General features: G+C 41.3%; 2 protein-coding genes across 4 annotated transcripts in view; both read right to left on the bottom strand.

The window, feature by feature from the left end:
• The window catches only part of LOC116397003 (neuronal-specific septin-3-like), a 63150-nt gene extending 54642 nt beyond the window's left edge, over positions 1 to 8508 (bottom strand). Inside the window, exon 1 of the mRNA XM_031872081.1 lies at positions 8205 to 8508. Coding sequence (XP_031727941.1) covers positions 8205 to 8226 — 22 coding nt within the window. The 5' untranslated portion in view covers positions 8227 to 8508. The remainder of the gene's footprint in view (positions 1 to 8204) is intronic.
• Positions 8509 to 13450: 4942 nt separating this feature from the next.
• On the bottom strand, positions 13451 to 15893 carry LOC116397108 (uncharacterized). 3 transcript variants are annotated; one of them, XM_031872279.1, is made up of 4 exons: positions 15666 to 15893; positions 15208 to 15546; positions 14584 to 14699; positions 13451 to 13992 (listed from the first exon to the last, which is right to left on the bottom strand). In XM_031872279.1, exons 1-4 carry the CDS (start codon positions 15730 to 15732, stop codon positions 13912 to 13914), a joined length of 603 nt encoding a protein of 200 aa, XP_031728139.1. In that variant the 5' UTR covers positions 15733 to 15893; the 3' UTR covers positions 13451 to 13911. The 3 variants fall into 3 exon arrangements, with proteins under 3 accessions (XP_031728139.1, XP_031728137.1, XP_031728138.1); XM_031872277.1 differs by lacking the exon at positions 13451 to 13992 and having other exon boundaries at positions 13999 to 14699; XM_031872278.1 differs by lacking the exon at positions 13451 to 13992 and having other exon boundaries at positions 13999 to 14699; positions 15208 to 15543.
• Positions 15894 to 16126: the final 233 nt, after the last annotated feature.

Here is a 16126-nt window from a genome sequence, read left to right as displayed (position 1 = left end):
TGTGTGTGTGTGAAAGAGAGAGAGAGTTCCTTTTTTGTGAAAGGACAGTATATTAAAGAAACTACTGTAAGAGATGGTCTGCTTCCCTTTTTAGTGTAGAAACCTTTCTGAATTATTTTGGGATATTTTTCAGGGATGTGTATTTTAATATTAGTGTACTATTTATTCAATGTTTGCCAATATGCCACTGAAAAAAACTGTGGCACCAAAAATAACTTCTGCTTCTCCTAAATATATCAAATGAGGCTTTCTGGGGAGCTCGTGTCCCTTTCAGGGTAGCCAAGCCCCCCGTAGTTTGAATCCTGCCCTTCTCTCTCTAAAGTGTCTACTTCAGACACAAACAGATCAATATCCTACTATTTCTGCCACTACAGAGGTCAAACAATGTGTCGTGCAAACTAGGTCTCTTTCAGCACACTGATATCTCATGGTAATGGCCTATAGTCAACTTACAATGAATGTAAAATCCAATTGTTACCTACATTTTTTTAAATGTATAAAAATTGATTTGGTAACAACCCCTTTCTACAACAATTCTATTTGTTATTATGTTATTATGAAGTCTGTGTTATACCAACGGCGTTTAAGTCCATGTCCTGCAGTGGAAAATGGTGAGAATGTCCGAGCTTCTGCGAAACGAGTTAAGATTTTTGTGCAGCAAAAACCTCATAATAATACAGTTCTATCTGACTACCTCTGACAACAAGGCTTTTAGAGAGTAAAGTTACTTTTTGTTGTTTGAGTTGTTTCCAAAGTAGGTTGTGCAGAATCATAAAATGTCCTTAGGTAACTCCTACTCCAAATTTCAGCATTAATATTAACTGTTTTACAGAAAGGAATAATCTAAAATTGACAAGAATGTTAGTAACAGAGCTGCTTCTGGCTCCATTGTTGATTCAGAGAGGAAGCATTGACTCATTTGTTTTAGACTTTTTAAATCACTAACAGGGCATTCAGTCTATCAAAAGGCGCAATAGTCAAAGAGTCAACCCCTTTAACCTGCTTTAGGAGCAAATCATTAATCTGCCATGAGCCATGTGATACCACCATCAGACTGTTATACGAGTGTGTCCATATCTAATTGTGTTGGAGCTGCAAGTATATGGAAACATGACAGAACAAATGAGAGCCAGCCAAGTCTTTTAAGCCTTGCAGCCAATAACCATGCCTGTGCTTATTTACTCTTCTGGAAATACAGCTTGAGAGAGGCGAGGTGAACACACGCGCACACACGCACACACACACACACACACACACACACACTTCGCAAAGTGCTTTGAACAAACCAAAATTTACCATAGCAACAAAGCAATGTGCCACAGAAGCCGTAACAGCGTAACAAAGTGATGATAAGATATTTGTCATTGAAGTGATATAATCCAACACTCCAGGTGTGTGGTTTAAAGTGAGGGCAAAGTACCGACAGACAAAACGCAAACAAATATGCAGCAGCCAATCACAGTGGGCTTGAACACAAACTAAAGGAGTGACACCTGAATAAACTGTATGTTGGCAAAAAAGGTGTATGTATGTGTGTGTGTGTGTGTGTGTGTGTGTGTGTGTGTGTGTGTGTGTGTACTCACCTGCTCAGTCTTGTCTGGGGCCACAAAAACACACACACACACACACACACACACGGTACACATCATAGCTTGAAAAGGTTTCACACAAATGTCCCGACACTAAGATCCATGTCTTTTTTCCCCTCAAGGGGATTTGTCATCTTCTGAGGTCATATTTGCCTTATGGCAGTGCTATGTACAACAGAGGTCATTATGGGCACATGACACATGAAATGAATGAAACCAGTGTTCATGCTTATGGGAAAAAAATGTACTTTGAGCAGTGCTGAGTCATATTGTGTGAATGCATTGGTGCCTGTGTATTTGCCATATAGGCCTCAACTGATTGATGTCAAGTGCTCTGCTCGATGTAGCCGTGTTTGTGTCTCTGTGAGTCATGTTGACCGGTCAAGTGCATGTGCCTGGATAAACATGTCAACTGATTAGTTATTGGTCTCAGGTGACTCGAGCAGGTAAACAGAGGGCAGAGGGTGCAGCACTTAACGTACTTGAGACACAAGAGCTATCGCACACACACACACACACACACACACACAAATGAAGGCCTGCAAACAGACACACATACAAGGGTGGAGTGATTTACAAAACACGCACTATATTGCACGCTCTGTCTCCTTCACACACACAAGTACCTGAGATTTTTGTGTTTGCACAAGGAGGCCACGCCGTGTCTTATTTGAGTAGGAGGTGAAAGATCTCCTTTCTTTCTTTCCTCGCATGTCCTCTTTTACTTCAACCTTTCCCTTTAGGGCTAGGTGGTGTTTTGCTTGAGACATTAATCAACTGTGTGGTAGAGACAGTGTTGAAATGTATCAACAACGTCAGGATGGGAGAGGTGTTTCCTTTTAAACTTCTTCAATAAGTAGAGACCATCTTGTGCTTGTGATGGGATCACACCAGACGCGGTGCCAAATTGGGCCAGGGGCCTTCCCCAGCTCCTACCCCCGATACTTTCGGTGTCCTTGCTCGGACCACACCCGTCTACGTGCTCGCCCTTCGTTTTGATCTCAACTACACATCTGGGACGTTTTGTGACCGCATCTTGCACGGTTGAAAATCTGTCCACCGACAGACAGACTGACGTATAAGTACCTGGCAACATACTCATGTGTGGTAGTTCCCGATACAGGTGTCTGGAGGTGTCTCCAGGACCATAGTTTGCCGAGATGAAACACACACAGACTCAGAAGGTGAAAACTTCCCCAGATGTAACGCGTGTGCAAAGAGGATGTTTAGCCCCTGAAAAAAGATTTATTTGCATAAATATTAATAATTCCTTGCATTTCATTTTCACACCAATATCAGTGCCCTAATGTTAAACATGAGGGGGTTTTTTTTCATTAATTAAAGACAATGAAATAATGAATACATTCTGATCCTATGTCCCTTTGTTTATTTATCTCTTGTATCTTCTTTTCATTCTTCTTCCTGTAAAATGTTGACATAGTTTTGATGCGGTTCTCCTCAGGTCTTTATCTCTCTACTCCACATTGCATAGTATTTGCAAAGCCACTTTTGAGCAATTTGTGTATTTGTATCACTATCTGGAAACGTTAACATCACTCATTCCTAATTCCCTTCCTCTTTCGTCTCTCTGCTCACCCGTCTGTTCCATTGTGTTTTTATGGCCCTCATTACACGTGTTAAGGGTACGCTGCAAACACACCGTTTCACAACTCTGCCTGTGAAAGAGCTGGGAGCGGGCGGATAGACGGGTGGGGAGAAACAGAGTGAGTGGAAAAAAAAAAGAAGAAGAAAGAAAGCAAGACAGACATTTTTCAAGATTGTTTTTACAGCCCAGATAAGGCCTTTTTACCTGGATGCATTCTTAATGAGTAAGGACCACACCCAACACACACTTATATGCCCGGGAGACTCAAACATCACAGAAACAGTCGAGAAAAAACACATTGGCCGTGACCCTGAACTGCACTCCTCCCAAATGAATAGCCGTTGTTCTGGCGCCAAAGGTATGAACTGGCAACACCTTTTCCTACCTCCGCCATTTCAACACGAAACCTATTCCTCACTCACCACGCTCATTGAAAACCAACACTGCTTTGACAAACACACGGTCACCTTTCTGCGGTCTTCACAATGCAAACAGCAGCCCAAATCACATCATATAAAAGTGCTTTTATGCCAGGGTTAGACAGGATACAGCGGCAGTCTAGAAAACAATACTGGTGTGGCAGATAAGGATCGGCCTTCCTTCTTCAGAGGCCGTTGAAACCCACAGAGTCAGTCCATAGAGCTTTATGGGTTGAAACTCCCCCGAGGAAACATGTATTTACTGTATGTCACAGGTGAACAACTGGGTGAGTGGGCGGTTGTGTGTAGTATGTGCATGTTGAGAAATGTCAGAAAGATAGGAAGAAAGAGATCTCAGCAAGTGGCGACTAAATAAACGCCATTCCACCTTAACACTGAAGCAAAAAACATACGATACATATGCATGTGTTTGTTTGTTTGTGCGTTAAATAACCAACCTATATGTCGTCATTATTGCCTGCACTGTGTCTAATCCATTTTGCAATCTTGTTTCTGAACTCTCATGTGTAATAAAGTTGATCAAACTGAAAGTGGAGCACTCCACCATCAGTTCAGTTCAGCCAAGAAAAATAATGGGTTGTTTAACTCCCAGGTAGTTATGAGTGATTATCTTGGACACAAGTAATATAAAGACTTTGTATGATGGCAACAGTGAGGCTCGCACGCAGCTAACACGCATTATCTTGCAAATTGTCCGCTCCAGCTCTCACAGATATGAATCACTAACACTTAAAAGTGTTTGCAATAAAAATTTCCATTCATGTCATAACAGGACAAGGTTGGTCCTGGCAAACAGTGGAGCCACTATCTCTTACGTACATGTGCTCTGCGGCCTACAGCGGTGAAGCAATTTCCACATTTCTTCTTCAAGTCTATAAATTAATCAGGTGACGGAGCACTGAACTCAGATTTAAGGACACTTATACGTTAGAGGTATTAATACAGCTATATGAAGTATTAAAATAAGTGTACACGTGCCTGTCCATGCAATTAATCATTCTAATACCCATGTCGAGATGTTGGTGCACATGTTCCACCACACATCAGAACCTCTCTGAGCCTGCCATTATCTTTTTACAGGCTCTCTCCTGGCCTGGGGCCTGCAGTACAGGCAGTCTGTTGTATCAGTTGACACCCCCAGCAGCAGCAGCAGCAGCCAGCATCACAGAGATGCATTCTTGGCTGCAGATAATAAACACAGAGCGGAGAGCAGGCTCCACACGGCTGAGAGGGGAGGACCATACACAGCAGAGACGAGACATGGACTGAAGGCCCACTGCAATCAGGGGCACTCCGCATTCCAGAGTGTACCAATGACAATATATATAGACAGTATAGTGTAGTACAAAGTGGACTTAATGATTAACTTACATTCATTTCACCTCTGTGCCCAACCACATGCATTTTTATATCTATCTTTAAAGTAATACCTGTTGACAGTTCACTGAGCCACGCCCCCTGAGTTACCGATGCCGATTTCTATATTCTCGTAATAAAGTTCACAACAAAAACGAGCCGATTCAACGCTCTATATTTCCATTTTTTTAAACAATGGCTCATTGATTTCAGCCAAAGGGGACTTTGATTGATGAGCAGATGTGTACAACCACAGCTAGCTGGCTACGGTTAGCTCCAGGTTAGCTCTTGATGGAAAAATGGCATGATATTGTGCTGAAAGACTGAAGCTACATCTATATCCCAGGCAAAGTGTCAGGATAAACTGACGATCCATGTAGAAGACTCCGGAATAAATGAATAGAGCAGCACTAAACTGCAGTTTTGAACAAGTTAGTCCTACTATGTATTCATAACGTAAAGTAAAAGAAGCACGTTATTTCATGATATTATCACTCTGTTTAGCCGCTTTCCTACATACTTGGACAAGCAACACAGATGTAAGATTTATGTGTTATTGTTCACATTTTCAAACAGTACGTTTCGCTTTTTTAATGTTACAAGAGAAAGGGCTTTCAGAGTGGCGACGAACCAAAATGTTTGTGACAGTATAACTAACTAACATTTGAAGCCAACATTTAATTAGATGAACAGACTCACTCCATACACCTTTGCTCTTGTATTTTTGATTCTGGAAAATAATAAAAAGATATACAGAGTATGACTCTTAATACAGCCCTATGCACACCACTTCAACGTGTGGAGAAATCCAAAGAATCGATTGATCTGCTGCCCGTGAGCGGTTACGGTTTCAAAGAAGATTGGGGTTTAACGAACAGTCAGTTTGTAAATACATCAAAATCAGTTGAGAAAGTGAACATTTAGGAAAACAAAACCGGGAAATGTTATAGGAAAAAAAAAGGGTAACAGTTTGGTTTTACGGATACGATGACTACCCTGGAAATCAAACCAATTCAACATTTTGGGGTTTTAACTGTCATTCATTCGCTGCCAGTCTAACGCTACACTTCCAACCAGTCAACTGATGCGTTCTGCACCCTCACACTTTTCTATTCTGGCTATTATTTCCAAAGTTATGTCTCAAACTCAAACATGTAACTCCCATGACACCACTCTTATAGATCATAGCAATAGTCTACTGTACATGTGCACGTCCACGTGCTCCAGTACCTTATTAGTCCATTATAAGGGCTGCTAGGAAGCCAAATTGAGGGTTAGACCATCCTCGGCATGCTCTGCTAGATAACAGGGCAAATATGTCTCAACACAGTTTATAGCTCGACTTTAAAGTTGCAATCCAACAATAGCTTTAGGCTCTGAATCAAAGCCTCGCTGACTCTCCAGTATAAACAGGCTAAAAGTCGTAATGCAGTGCGGAGTGAGGCATTTGTCACAGGTACAAGTAGTGGAATTAAGTTTGTGTGTGTTTTGAGTAGGACATAAAAGCACATACCAGGAGGAGTGTACTTGGAAAATAATGATTGTGTGTGTACGTGTGTTGTAGTGGGCTGTTTTCATACTGGTTACTCATTGATCCAGATGACTTGAGGGAGTGGTGGTACAAGGCGGGGATCGGCTCCAGCAGCAGCTGTGAGGGGTGCATGAGTGAACACAGACACACACATACCCACACATTTCTATATAATTTCTAAAACTGAAACTTCACATGTGCCAGATACACAATCACTGTGTGTGTGAGGGTATTTGCGTACAAAACATACACACAGGCTGACCTTCCTCCCTTAAAGTCACCCCTCCACATCTCTGATGCTTGTCTAAACACTCCTACAGAGAGAGGAGGGCTTTTCACAACACACACACACACACACACACAAACACACTTTGTTATTAGACAATTCGCCGAGTTGAGCTCTGACAAAGAATGTGACAGTTCCACACACGTCGTCGCACGGCAGAGGAAGAACACATACACACACACACACACACACAGGAGGAGGAGGAGAGGCGGCATGACCCAACATGCGCTTGGCTCCGATGGAAAGCTGTCGGATGCTCCACGGCACAAAGACTCTGGGAAGAGGAGCCGGGAAAGCCGGCATTCCGCGGGACAGGGTTGTGTACACTGGCCTGAGCCGGAGCTTAGAGGGCGAGAAGGAGAGAGAAAGGAGGGAGGGAGGAGGGCAAGGAAGGCCCAGAAGATGATGGAAGTGATATTAAGCAGTGCCGGAGAGAAAGGGGAGAGAGAGAGGGGAAGAGTTGGAGGAGAAGAGAGACAAATGAAGGAGGGAAGGAGATAGAGGGATGTCACAAGTATCAGTCAGGAAGTACAGTATGGACTGTTTGCAGCAGCCATCGTGGTTAGTGACTCCATCCTTCAAGCCTCCAGGCAGCAAACATGTCTCTGCTGAAGGGTCCTTGAGCAAACAGACTTTACCTGCACAATCACAACTTAGTCTTCAAGACATCTGCATTAAGCTGCAAACTTTCTAGTACCCGGTTATGATTACCTCAGCATCTTTTAAAAACACAACTTCGCAATAACCACAATCAGATCCAGCCGGTCGCAAAATAAATAGGCTTATGTTGATGCAGATGCATAAATCAAGTCAATCTTCAGGGTATTAGCAGGGAGGAGTGACTGAACTGCACCATAAAGCTGTCCATCAAACTGATTAACAACTTAACTCTCTCATGATATAGTGAACAGTAGGCATTGTAAACCTAAACTTTATTTTATTCTTCCGCCAACTGCAAATGAAGCCTATACACAACCTGTTTGCACGCCATGTTTTCTCTGTTTTAGTGTCAGTCTATATTACAAACACCAAGTGGCTTAACTTATTTACGTTCCTAAGGGCAAAATGAAACTCACATTTTGCCTGAGGACTTGAAGAATGAGCTCAGCACCTTTCTGTCATGATGTCATGTGTAAAGCTACAGGAGATCACCTGCCTTTGGAGATGAAATGTTCTACAACCACAGATTCATGTGTGAGCCTTGTTTTGGCAAAGGTGGAAATTAAAAAAAATTGATTGAAAAGTTCCCATCTGCAAAGGAGCAGTTATGAAAACTATATTGCTGTTAAACATTTACCTGAAATTACGTCAATCCTTTGTCCCCCTCGGGCACCCTCATGCACGCGCACACCAATAGAACCAATTAGCCCGATAATGTCAAGAGCAACGCGCTTACCTGAATATGCATATTTCTTCATGATTGTAGATGTTTCTTCTTTCAGTCGTTATGTGCTATTGTAATTTGAAAATCGTAACGGTTGATGCGTCGATCCGGTTTCTCAGTGTGTCAGGACGTTTGCATCCGTAACTTTTCCAGATTGTTTCTATTTTTTTGGGTGCCCTCCTCTCTCCTGGACGGTCAGCTTTCACCTGGGCGCAGGTAAAATCACTTATTACTGAGATTTCTGAACTTATTCCCGCGTCTTAACTTCCACCGTGAACCACTCAGGGAGACAGTCTGTTGGGAATGGATACAATCTCACCTGCGCTCCTCCTGACGCACGCCCAGTCCAGGAGCGGGAGTGGTTTACTTATAAACTGTGGGAGCTTTTAGCATCAACATTTAGGAGGTGGAATAAAGACAGCTGTAAATCATATTGGCTGTGGGATTGTGAATAAAGAGACATTTAGCAGATCTGGTCTGTTGCGCTATTTATAGATCATATAACTTGATATTCTGCCTTTAAACATATGCACAAAATCTTATTTATGGGTCTGCATATAATTTATCAACGACCACAAGTTGTGTGTGTTTTGTATGAGGGAGTGCGGGGACAATTTGTTTCCAGTATAAACTTTGTGGCCTGCTTCTTTTTCATAAAACATGGATTCACATTCTGCAACAAAGAGCTGCAGTTCCGAGCTGTAGAGACCTCTTGTGGCTGCTGCCCGGTGTTGTCCTCTTCCTCTCAGCACTCTGAACCCAACAGCTTTGATACAGCAGATATATTATATTTCATATCCAGATCTGATACCCGATTTATTCATTCAGGAAACGTTTTGAGGTCTCATATTGACTAAAAATACTATGCAAGTAGAGAGTACTGTTCCTCATTAAAAGGACGGAGTGCTCATTGGAACTGAATTATCAAACAGCAAAAACATGCCAGTACTTGAATTTTCAAGTTACACCAGATGTACCTTTCAAAATGTGTCTATTCAGACAGCTGTGGGTGGACCTGCAGGCTGTTTGACCCAGAACAACATCTAGACTCTAGATGCTCATACTTTGATGTCTGATTTAGCCTCTAGATTCTAGAGGCTAAATCAGACATCAAAGTATGAGCATGCATTGTCAGATGCATCCAGCAAGACTTTTATTATCAGTGGTTGTTTTGCCGAGTATAGACTTGATATATTTAGAACCAGAAAGCAAGAAACTTGTAATAAACTGCTGCAACACGCAGGAGACAACTATGGACAATCGTACATGCTAAAATGTAGCATTGAAGTAGCACAAGTGCAGTAGTATCAGCCACTGACTTGTATCAGCTATACAGAAATATTCACGGAAAGTTTGATAGCATTAGCCACCATTAGCTTCTGGTCATACCAGACCAAATGATCAGTGAAATTAACATATTTGTTAGAGAAATAACGAGTTTCTTCTTTGAACGTCTCACTTAAATATTTGTGTTTTTTCAAGGGACGCAGCACAAAATGTCAAGTGAGTCATCTCAGTTCTCAGAAACCTGAGTGTGCTTGTTGTGCATGGACGAAGCACAGCACATACAGTAAATGTGTTTCTCACTCTGAAAGGCTGACGTAGTTCTGTCATGTCTGTCAAAATTGAGTTATCCATTATCTTTAAGTGTCTCTGTTCTAAGCCTCCACCCACAGGGTTTAACTAGCTACTGAGGGGATATATATATATATATATATATATATATATATATATATATAAAATAAATTGATAAGTCAAACTGATTCTGACAAAAGACACGTTTTCAGAATGGACCAAATGTTTTATCAAATGATCAAATGGGCAGGGACAGGAGCTGCTGAGGAAGAAAGAATATTGATGCCCAAATAAAAGTTTCTGGACCCAATAAAGAGAAGAACAGTGCTTTCACAAGTTTAGCTGAGACCTCAATACAAAATCTAAACCCGTAAGACAACTTCAGCATCTAAAACAGCCCAACATAAACTAAGCAAAACTGAGCTGAGGCCACTTGTGGTGAAGCAGACTAGGAGAGCCTAGAGGTGGTACCACTTACTTATCGCAGGTGCAGAACAGCAATCCTTTAGCTAAAACGTTGCAATCTGCCGCTACATCCCAGTGCTTCTACTTGCATGCAAAATATTTCACCATGGGTGCTTCCCAACTATGACACTCTGCTTCACTGAAAGAAAGGAACTAATGCAAAGAGGATAATAAAAAATTTTAAAAAGGTAGTTTGACAATACAGGCAAGATAATGATAACAAGGGAAACAATGAGCAAAACAGCAGCAGGGGAACCTAAAAGGGGAAACATACTAACAGGGTTCCAGATGCTGCATACTAAAATTATACATTTTGATGTTGTGACCGCACTCACCACCTTAAATTGGGAGGGAAGCATTTTCAACCACACTTGATCAGTTTCCTTTGAGTTCTGTAATGCTTCAAATGTGGGATGCCCTGGATCACAACATCAGCATGACCCTCTGCTAACCAGCAGACACCAGGAACCTCATCAGGCCTTCAGGAACATGATGATATCGCATAACTGCTGATTCAAAGGCTCCGCGTCTCTGTGTTCCAGATGCAACAAACAGCGGGGGCTGCAAGAGGCAGCCGACCGTTGGAATCCAGGATCCCATCTCACAATGCAGGATTGTGACTGCCCTCGGTTGCTGTTGATATTCACAGTCAATTGATCAACTTTATTGTTTTTTACATAAAACAAATTTCCATGCAGGACATCACCCACCAAATGATGGACCAAATATGGTGTCAGATCCCTGTAGCAGAGTGAGGATATAATTATGTTGATATACCCTTATCAAAAATACAGATTAAGTGTAAAAATAAAGATTAGCTATGTGACATTTTACATTCAAAGGCTGACTTTGTAATTGTGACGGGACTTTGACATAACATGTAAGGCCATAACCACATCCTGGTACTGTGGTGAACTAGCTCATAGGACCTCTCATGCAACAGGCTTCAACCTGAAAAACTATAGGTGCAAAAGAGATACACACAGCAACTCTCAAACTTGTAAACATTATAGGAAATAATCAGATAGAGTTTCAGACACTTTGAATCAAAACTTTTTGTCACCCAACACCTGCGTACACTTCGAAAAGCACCTGTTGTGAATGTCACAGTTTCAACTCTTAACTCTGTCACAAAAAACAGCCTCTGACATATTTTGCGACAGCTAAAAAAAAACACATGAGAAGTTAGCCACATTTTTAGAACCAAAAGAAAACCAACAACAAAAATAACACAGCCTTGATCAACTGCACCTGTTTGTGTGTGTGAGTGTTAGTGTGAAGGGGGACCACTTGTAAAAACTGGGCTTTGAGGTGAGTGGTATAGCACTCTGAGGGGTTATCAGACACGATACTGAGCCCTCTCAGAGGCCACGTTAAAACAAATTGTCTGTACATGTCAAATGCAAGTCAAATATCATATCATCTGGTTTTCTAACTACGCGTCACAGCACCCATTGGCTGCGGGAAACTGTGACAGATTATTATCTCTAACTGTGTTGTACAGTATTATTGTGCCTCAGGTGCTTCCATATACCTTATCATTTGGTGTTTCCTGTTACAAGTTATGACAGTTATGGAAACTGCTGCAGCTGCACAATCAGTACTTTTCTGCTATTGTGCAAATAAGTCTAAATTCATACAATGAAAGTATAAAGTAGAACATTTGCTGCGTTAAGTAGCTGGGACCTTGCTGTTGAGATGCGTTGGGTTTCTTGCTGTAAATGAGCTGATGTTGTTCTTCTTGTAACAGAGGTCTCAGTTTCTGTGTAAGTGCTATACCACTCACCTCAAAGTCCAGTTTCCATTTCTAGATGGACTTTTTACAAGTGGTCCCCCTTCACACACACACACACTCACACACACATGCACACACAAAACTACAGCTACTGCATACTCGCAACGCTGCACCTTGACACCTACCCCACAGCAGGCATAAACACACATTTCACACTTGAAGGCCTGGCCTCATCTTTGCTGCTTGGTGAAGAGTCACAGCTTGTGACCACACGGCTGCACCGCACAAGTAAACAGTCTCCTGTCTTGTACGCTGCCACAAGATGAGATTTCTTTTCCTCTGTGACATTTTATTGACTCATATAGTGTCTCTCTGACCTGAGTTTGAATGCGTCTTGTCTTGAGTTACATAGTTTGAACTCTTTGATTTACAGTGTTTACATCGGTGAAAACATGCACTCGGCTCGACTTGGCGCCGCAAATAAGTTATTGTGCTGTTTTTCATAGAGTTTATTTCTTCTTGCGTGGTTCTTGTTGTAAAAAATATATTTAATGTAAAAGACAATTCGCTGAGTTCTCCCGTATTCTGATAAAAAAAATAGTTTGTCAGTCAAGAGTTGCCTTTGAAAAAAAACAAATGGACCTATTTGATGTGGGATGTTGGCAGCTGAAGCTGTGTGAAAGTTAGAACCTCAGACTAAAAACTTAATTTGTTGTTGTGATGTTCTCTTTTACTGTAAACCAGTGGAAGTGAAAGTTAACCAGACCCAGGGATGACTCATTTCATCACCTGTTCACTATTTCAGTAATCTACATAGTTCCAGTGCTGCTGCTCATCAATCACCAAAGTCTGATGTTGCAGCTCAGAGAAAAGGTCTAAGCCGGTTGACTAAGAGTTAAAAGTTGGAGTTTCCCCAAATGAATGAATCTAGCATTACTACAAAAAAAGAGTGAACGTTTTCATGCCCAAACCATGTTTCTGATTAACACCTTGACCAACCAAACAAAGGGTCAGCGTTTTGCTGTGTCTGTGAACTCATTAAAAAATTAGCTCAAGACACATTTAGACTGGCGTTTGGGTAACAACTCATGTCCTAGGCCTGCTTTTAAACCATGTTTTACTTTTTTGTGCATTCCTAATGTATATTATTGGCTCTTATATGGTCACATTGTGTTTGTAATTCTGCTCCTGTTAAGCACTTTGTGACTAATGTCTGTGAAAAGCAATTTATAAATAAATTTGACTTACTCACTTACTGGTTTTAAATATTTAGTTCACACAAAATTCCAGACATTTCTCTCTAACTTTTCTCACTTAGTTTAATTGTCATTGCAGGGAATACTGACCTGTACCTGGTTCACCTTGTGTTTCATCTTCATTTATTCGGACTTAAAACAAACAATCTATCTCATGGCATCATGGTGGCGGTGCCACAAAACCACCGGTTTAGTAAATGATTTCAGACATGGCTACTAATCCCACTAGTTCATCGTTTTATTTATGTAGACAATAATTACAGCTATTACGATCACAATACATAGTATCATCTTATAAGACGTTCAAGTCAACCTTGGCCTTTTTTTTTTTTTACAATAAATCATCTCTTCGTAGAAAGTTATAAGAAATGTATGAAATTAAAGAAGATATTTACATTAAAAATACATGTCAGGGTACAATCCAGTTCAGATTTCTGGCCACTGAAAGACAAAACTAATCGTGACATTTGTGCATACAATGTGTCAAACTGTTCATTAGCACTGCAGGTGTTCTGGCATTGTTAGTAATTAACGAAAAGAAGAAGCAATTCGTGGACGCATCGTCTGAACTGTCTTTCACCCAGACGCACGCGAGGCCTGAAGAATATTGCTTCCCATGCATCGCTTGTGCCTCAGTGGTGCAGAGAGATTGTGGAGTTTCAGGTCGCTCGCCTGCAGGCTGACATCTTTATTTTCTGCCTCCACGCATCTCCTCATACACATCGTTGTTGGGGACGCACCGTGGTTTCTTTGCGGTGCACATCTTGGTCTGGTAACAGCAGAGATCGATGTCAACATGTTAGATGCAGGGCAATTACACAATAAGTAGGAGGATTATTATCCTGTGTATTTTTTTGCAACTTGCTCTTTACTGGGGCTGTTTTCTTGGATCATAGTTTATCTTTGCAACATGACGGGTTGTATAAAAAGGGACAGTTTTAAGTGACACAACATTGTATGACACACTTTATCAATAGTGGTTCACTTGAACTCAAGGTTTTATTTCAAGACCACAACTATACATACACATATATACATACATACATACATACATACACATACATATACACACACAGTGCATGTACACACACATATGTACAAACTGAATAATTCAGATTGAACATTTTGCTCTGACATAAGTTGCTGTCATGAGGCTACTATTATATTGTCTGGAAATGACACAATAAATCTCAGTTTCAAACTGAAATAATAAATTCAACACATAATTGTAATTATGAGTATTTTTCAGACGAGTACTTTTGAGAATAACAGGAAACACAGAAACAGCCCCCGAGATTCCATCAGGGTTTTGTGAGTCACACACACACAGAGAGACAGAGAGACTAAAACACATGGGTACCTTGAGGATGATCCATATGAGGAAGCATATGATGATGCCCAACAGGGTAGCCACACAGATCACAACCGACACCAGGATCAGATTGTTGTTGTCCGATTGGTCATCACACCTCGTATCTGTCATCAATGGAAAGTGTGTTCAGCTGAGACTCACGCTGGAGATGCTCTCCTCGTTTTTACCCCTATGTTGTTATATTGTCGATGGCATTTTCATTTATTTTGCGACTTTCCATTTTGGGTGAATTATCCTGATACAATATTGTTCTGGTAAAATTACAAAAACTCCACTCAAGATTATATAAAAAGTATAAAGTCTCTGTACCAGCCTCTACTGAATGTGAGGCTATTTTATCTTTATTGTCTTTTATGATTATTTATACTAAGTTAGGTAGTATTGGCAGTGGAGTCAAAAATAGTTTAATTTGCAATGAAGTGAACAGAAGGCATATCAAATAAGTCACTTTGAGGCACTTTGTGAAATCCCTGCCTTAACTTCTTGGACTGGATATAATCATCTGTTAATGTTTGGATTATTGTTTCCCTCTCACCTCTGAATTAGTTACACCACATGTTGCCCATCTATATATTCTATATTTCGTGAGTATGCATAAATTGAGAGGCTCACCTGTCACCACCAGGAGCACAGACCCCGAGCCTTGCACTTTTACGTTTAGAGTGCTCTCTCCGTCAAACTTATTGTACATGCACCAGTATGTCCCCGTGTCGTTAGAGGTCAGGTTCTTGATGAGAATGTCCAAGTTGGGGAATACTCCGTTCAACTGAAGTCTGCCGCTGAATTCTTCGGCAGTGCTAATTTTTTCTGATTTTCTATATTTGAACAAGACTAACTTCCTCTCACTGAGCCCCTGCTCCAGACTCAGGGAACTTTGGCCTTGTTGAGGATATCTGCACTGGATGGTGAAGGCTTCTCCAAAATCTCTCCATACCACTCCACTGCTCCCTACTTAGATAGACACACAAAAAAAAAAAAAAAAAATGCAGAATTAGTCTGTTTCATCTCACATTACATTTGAGAAAGCTTTACACACATGTTCAATTCTCGTCTCATGTAATGAGTCTTACCTGTGCCACTCAGGGCTGTGCATGAGAGACAAAGGACGGCTGTGAGCTTTAAATAGACGGCCGACATGCTGAGAGTGACTGTCACACAGCGGTTCTCTTGAGTTGTAGCTCTTCAGTAGGAAATTTGTACGTGTCTTCTCTCACAGCACCAAGTGCTATAACACATGACCTACATCAAGGTGTGTGACGTGGGCGAGAAGGTGACAACGTACTCAGACAGCATAGATACATTCTAATGTGGGATTGGCTGACTCTTTAACAAAAAAACCCATCTCTGATGTAGCACCGCTCGTACCGGAAGTGTAGATTAACTTTTGACTGTTTTAAACCCTCTATAAAGCACGAGGCACGATATCATTGCGTGGTGTGTTTTAAGAGTCTGCACGAGTGCATCTGCATTGTTAGCAGAGGAAGATCAAACACGTCTGATGACAATCACAGGTGCTTGAAATCGAATTGGA

Source organism: Anarrhichthys ocellatus, unplaced genomic scaffold, assembly GCF_004355925.1.
Source record: "Anarrhichthys ocellatus isolate YVR2014 unplaced genomic scaffold, GSC_Weel_1.0 scaffold62, whole genome shotgun sequence".
NCBI lineage: Eukaryota > Metazoa > Chordata > Actinopteri > Perciformes > Anarhichadidae > Anarrhichthys > Anarrhichthys ocellatus.
Note: the sequence above shows the minus strand (reverse complement) of the source record. Positions and strands in the feature narration are given on the sequence as shown.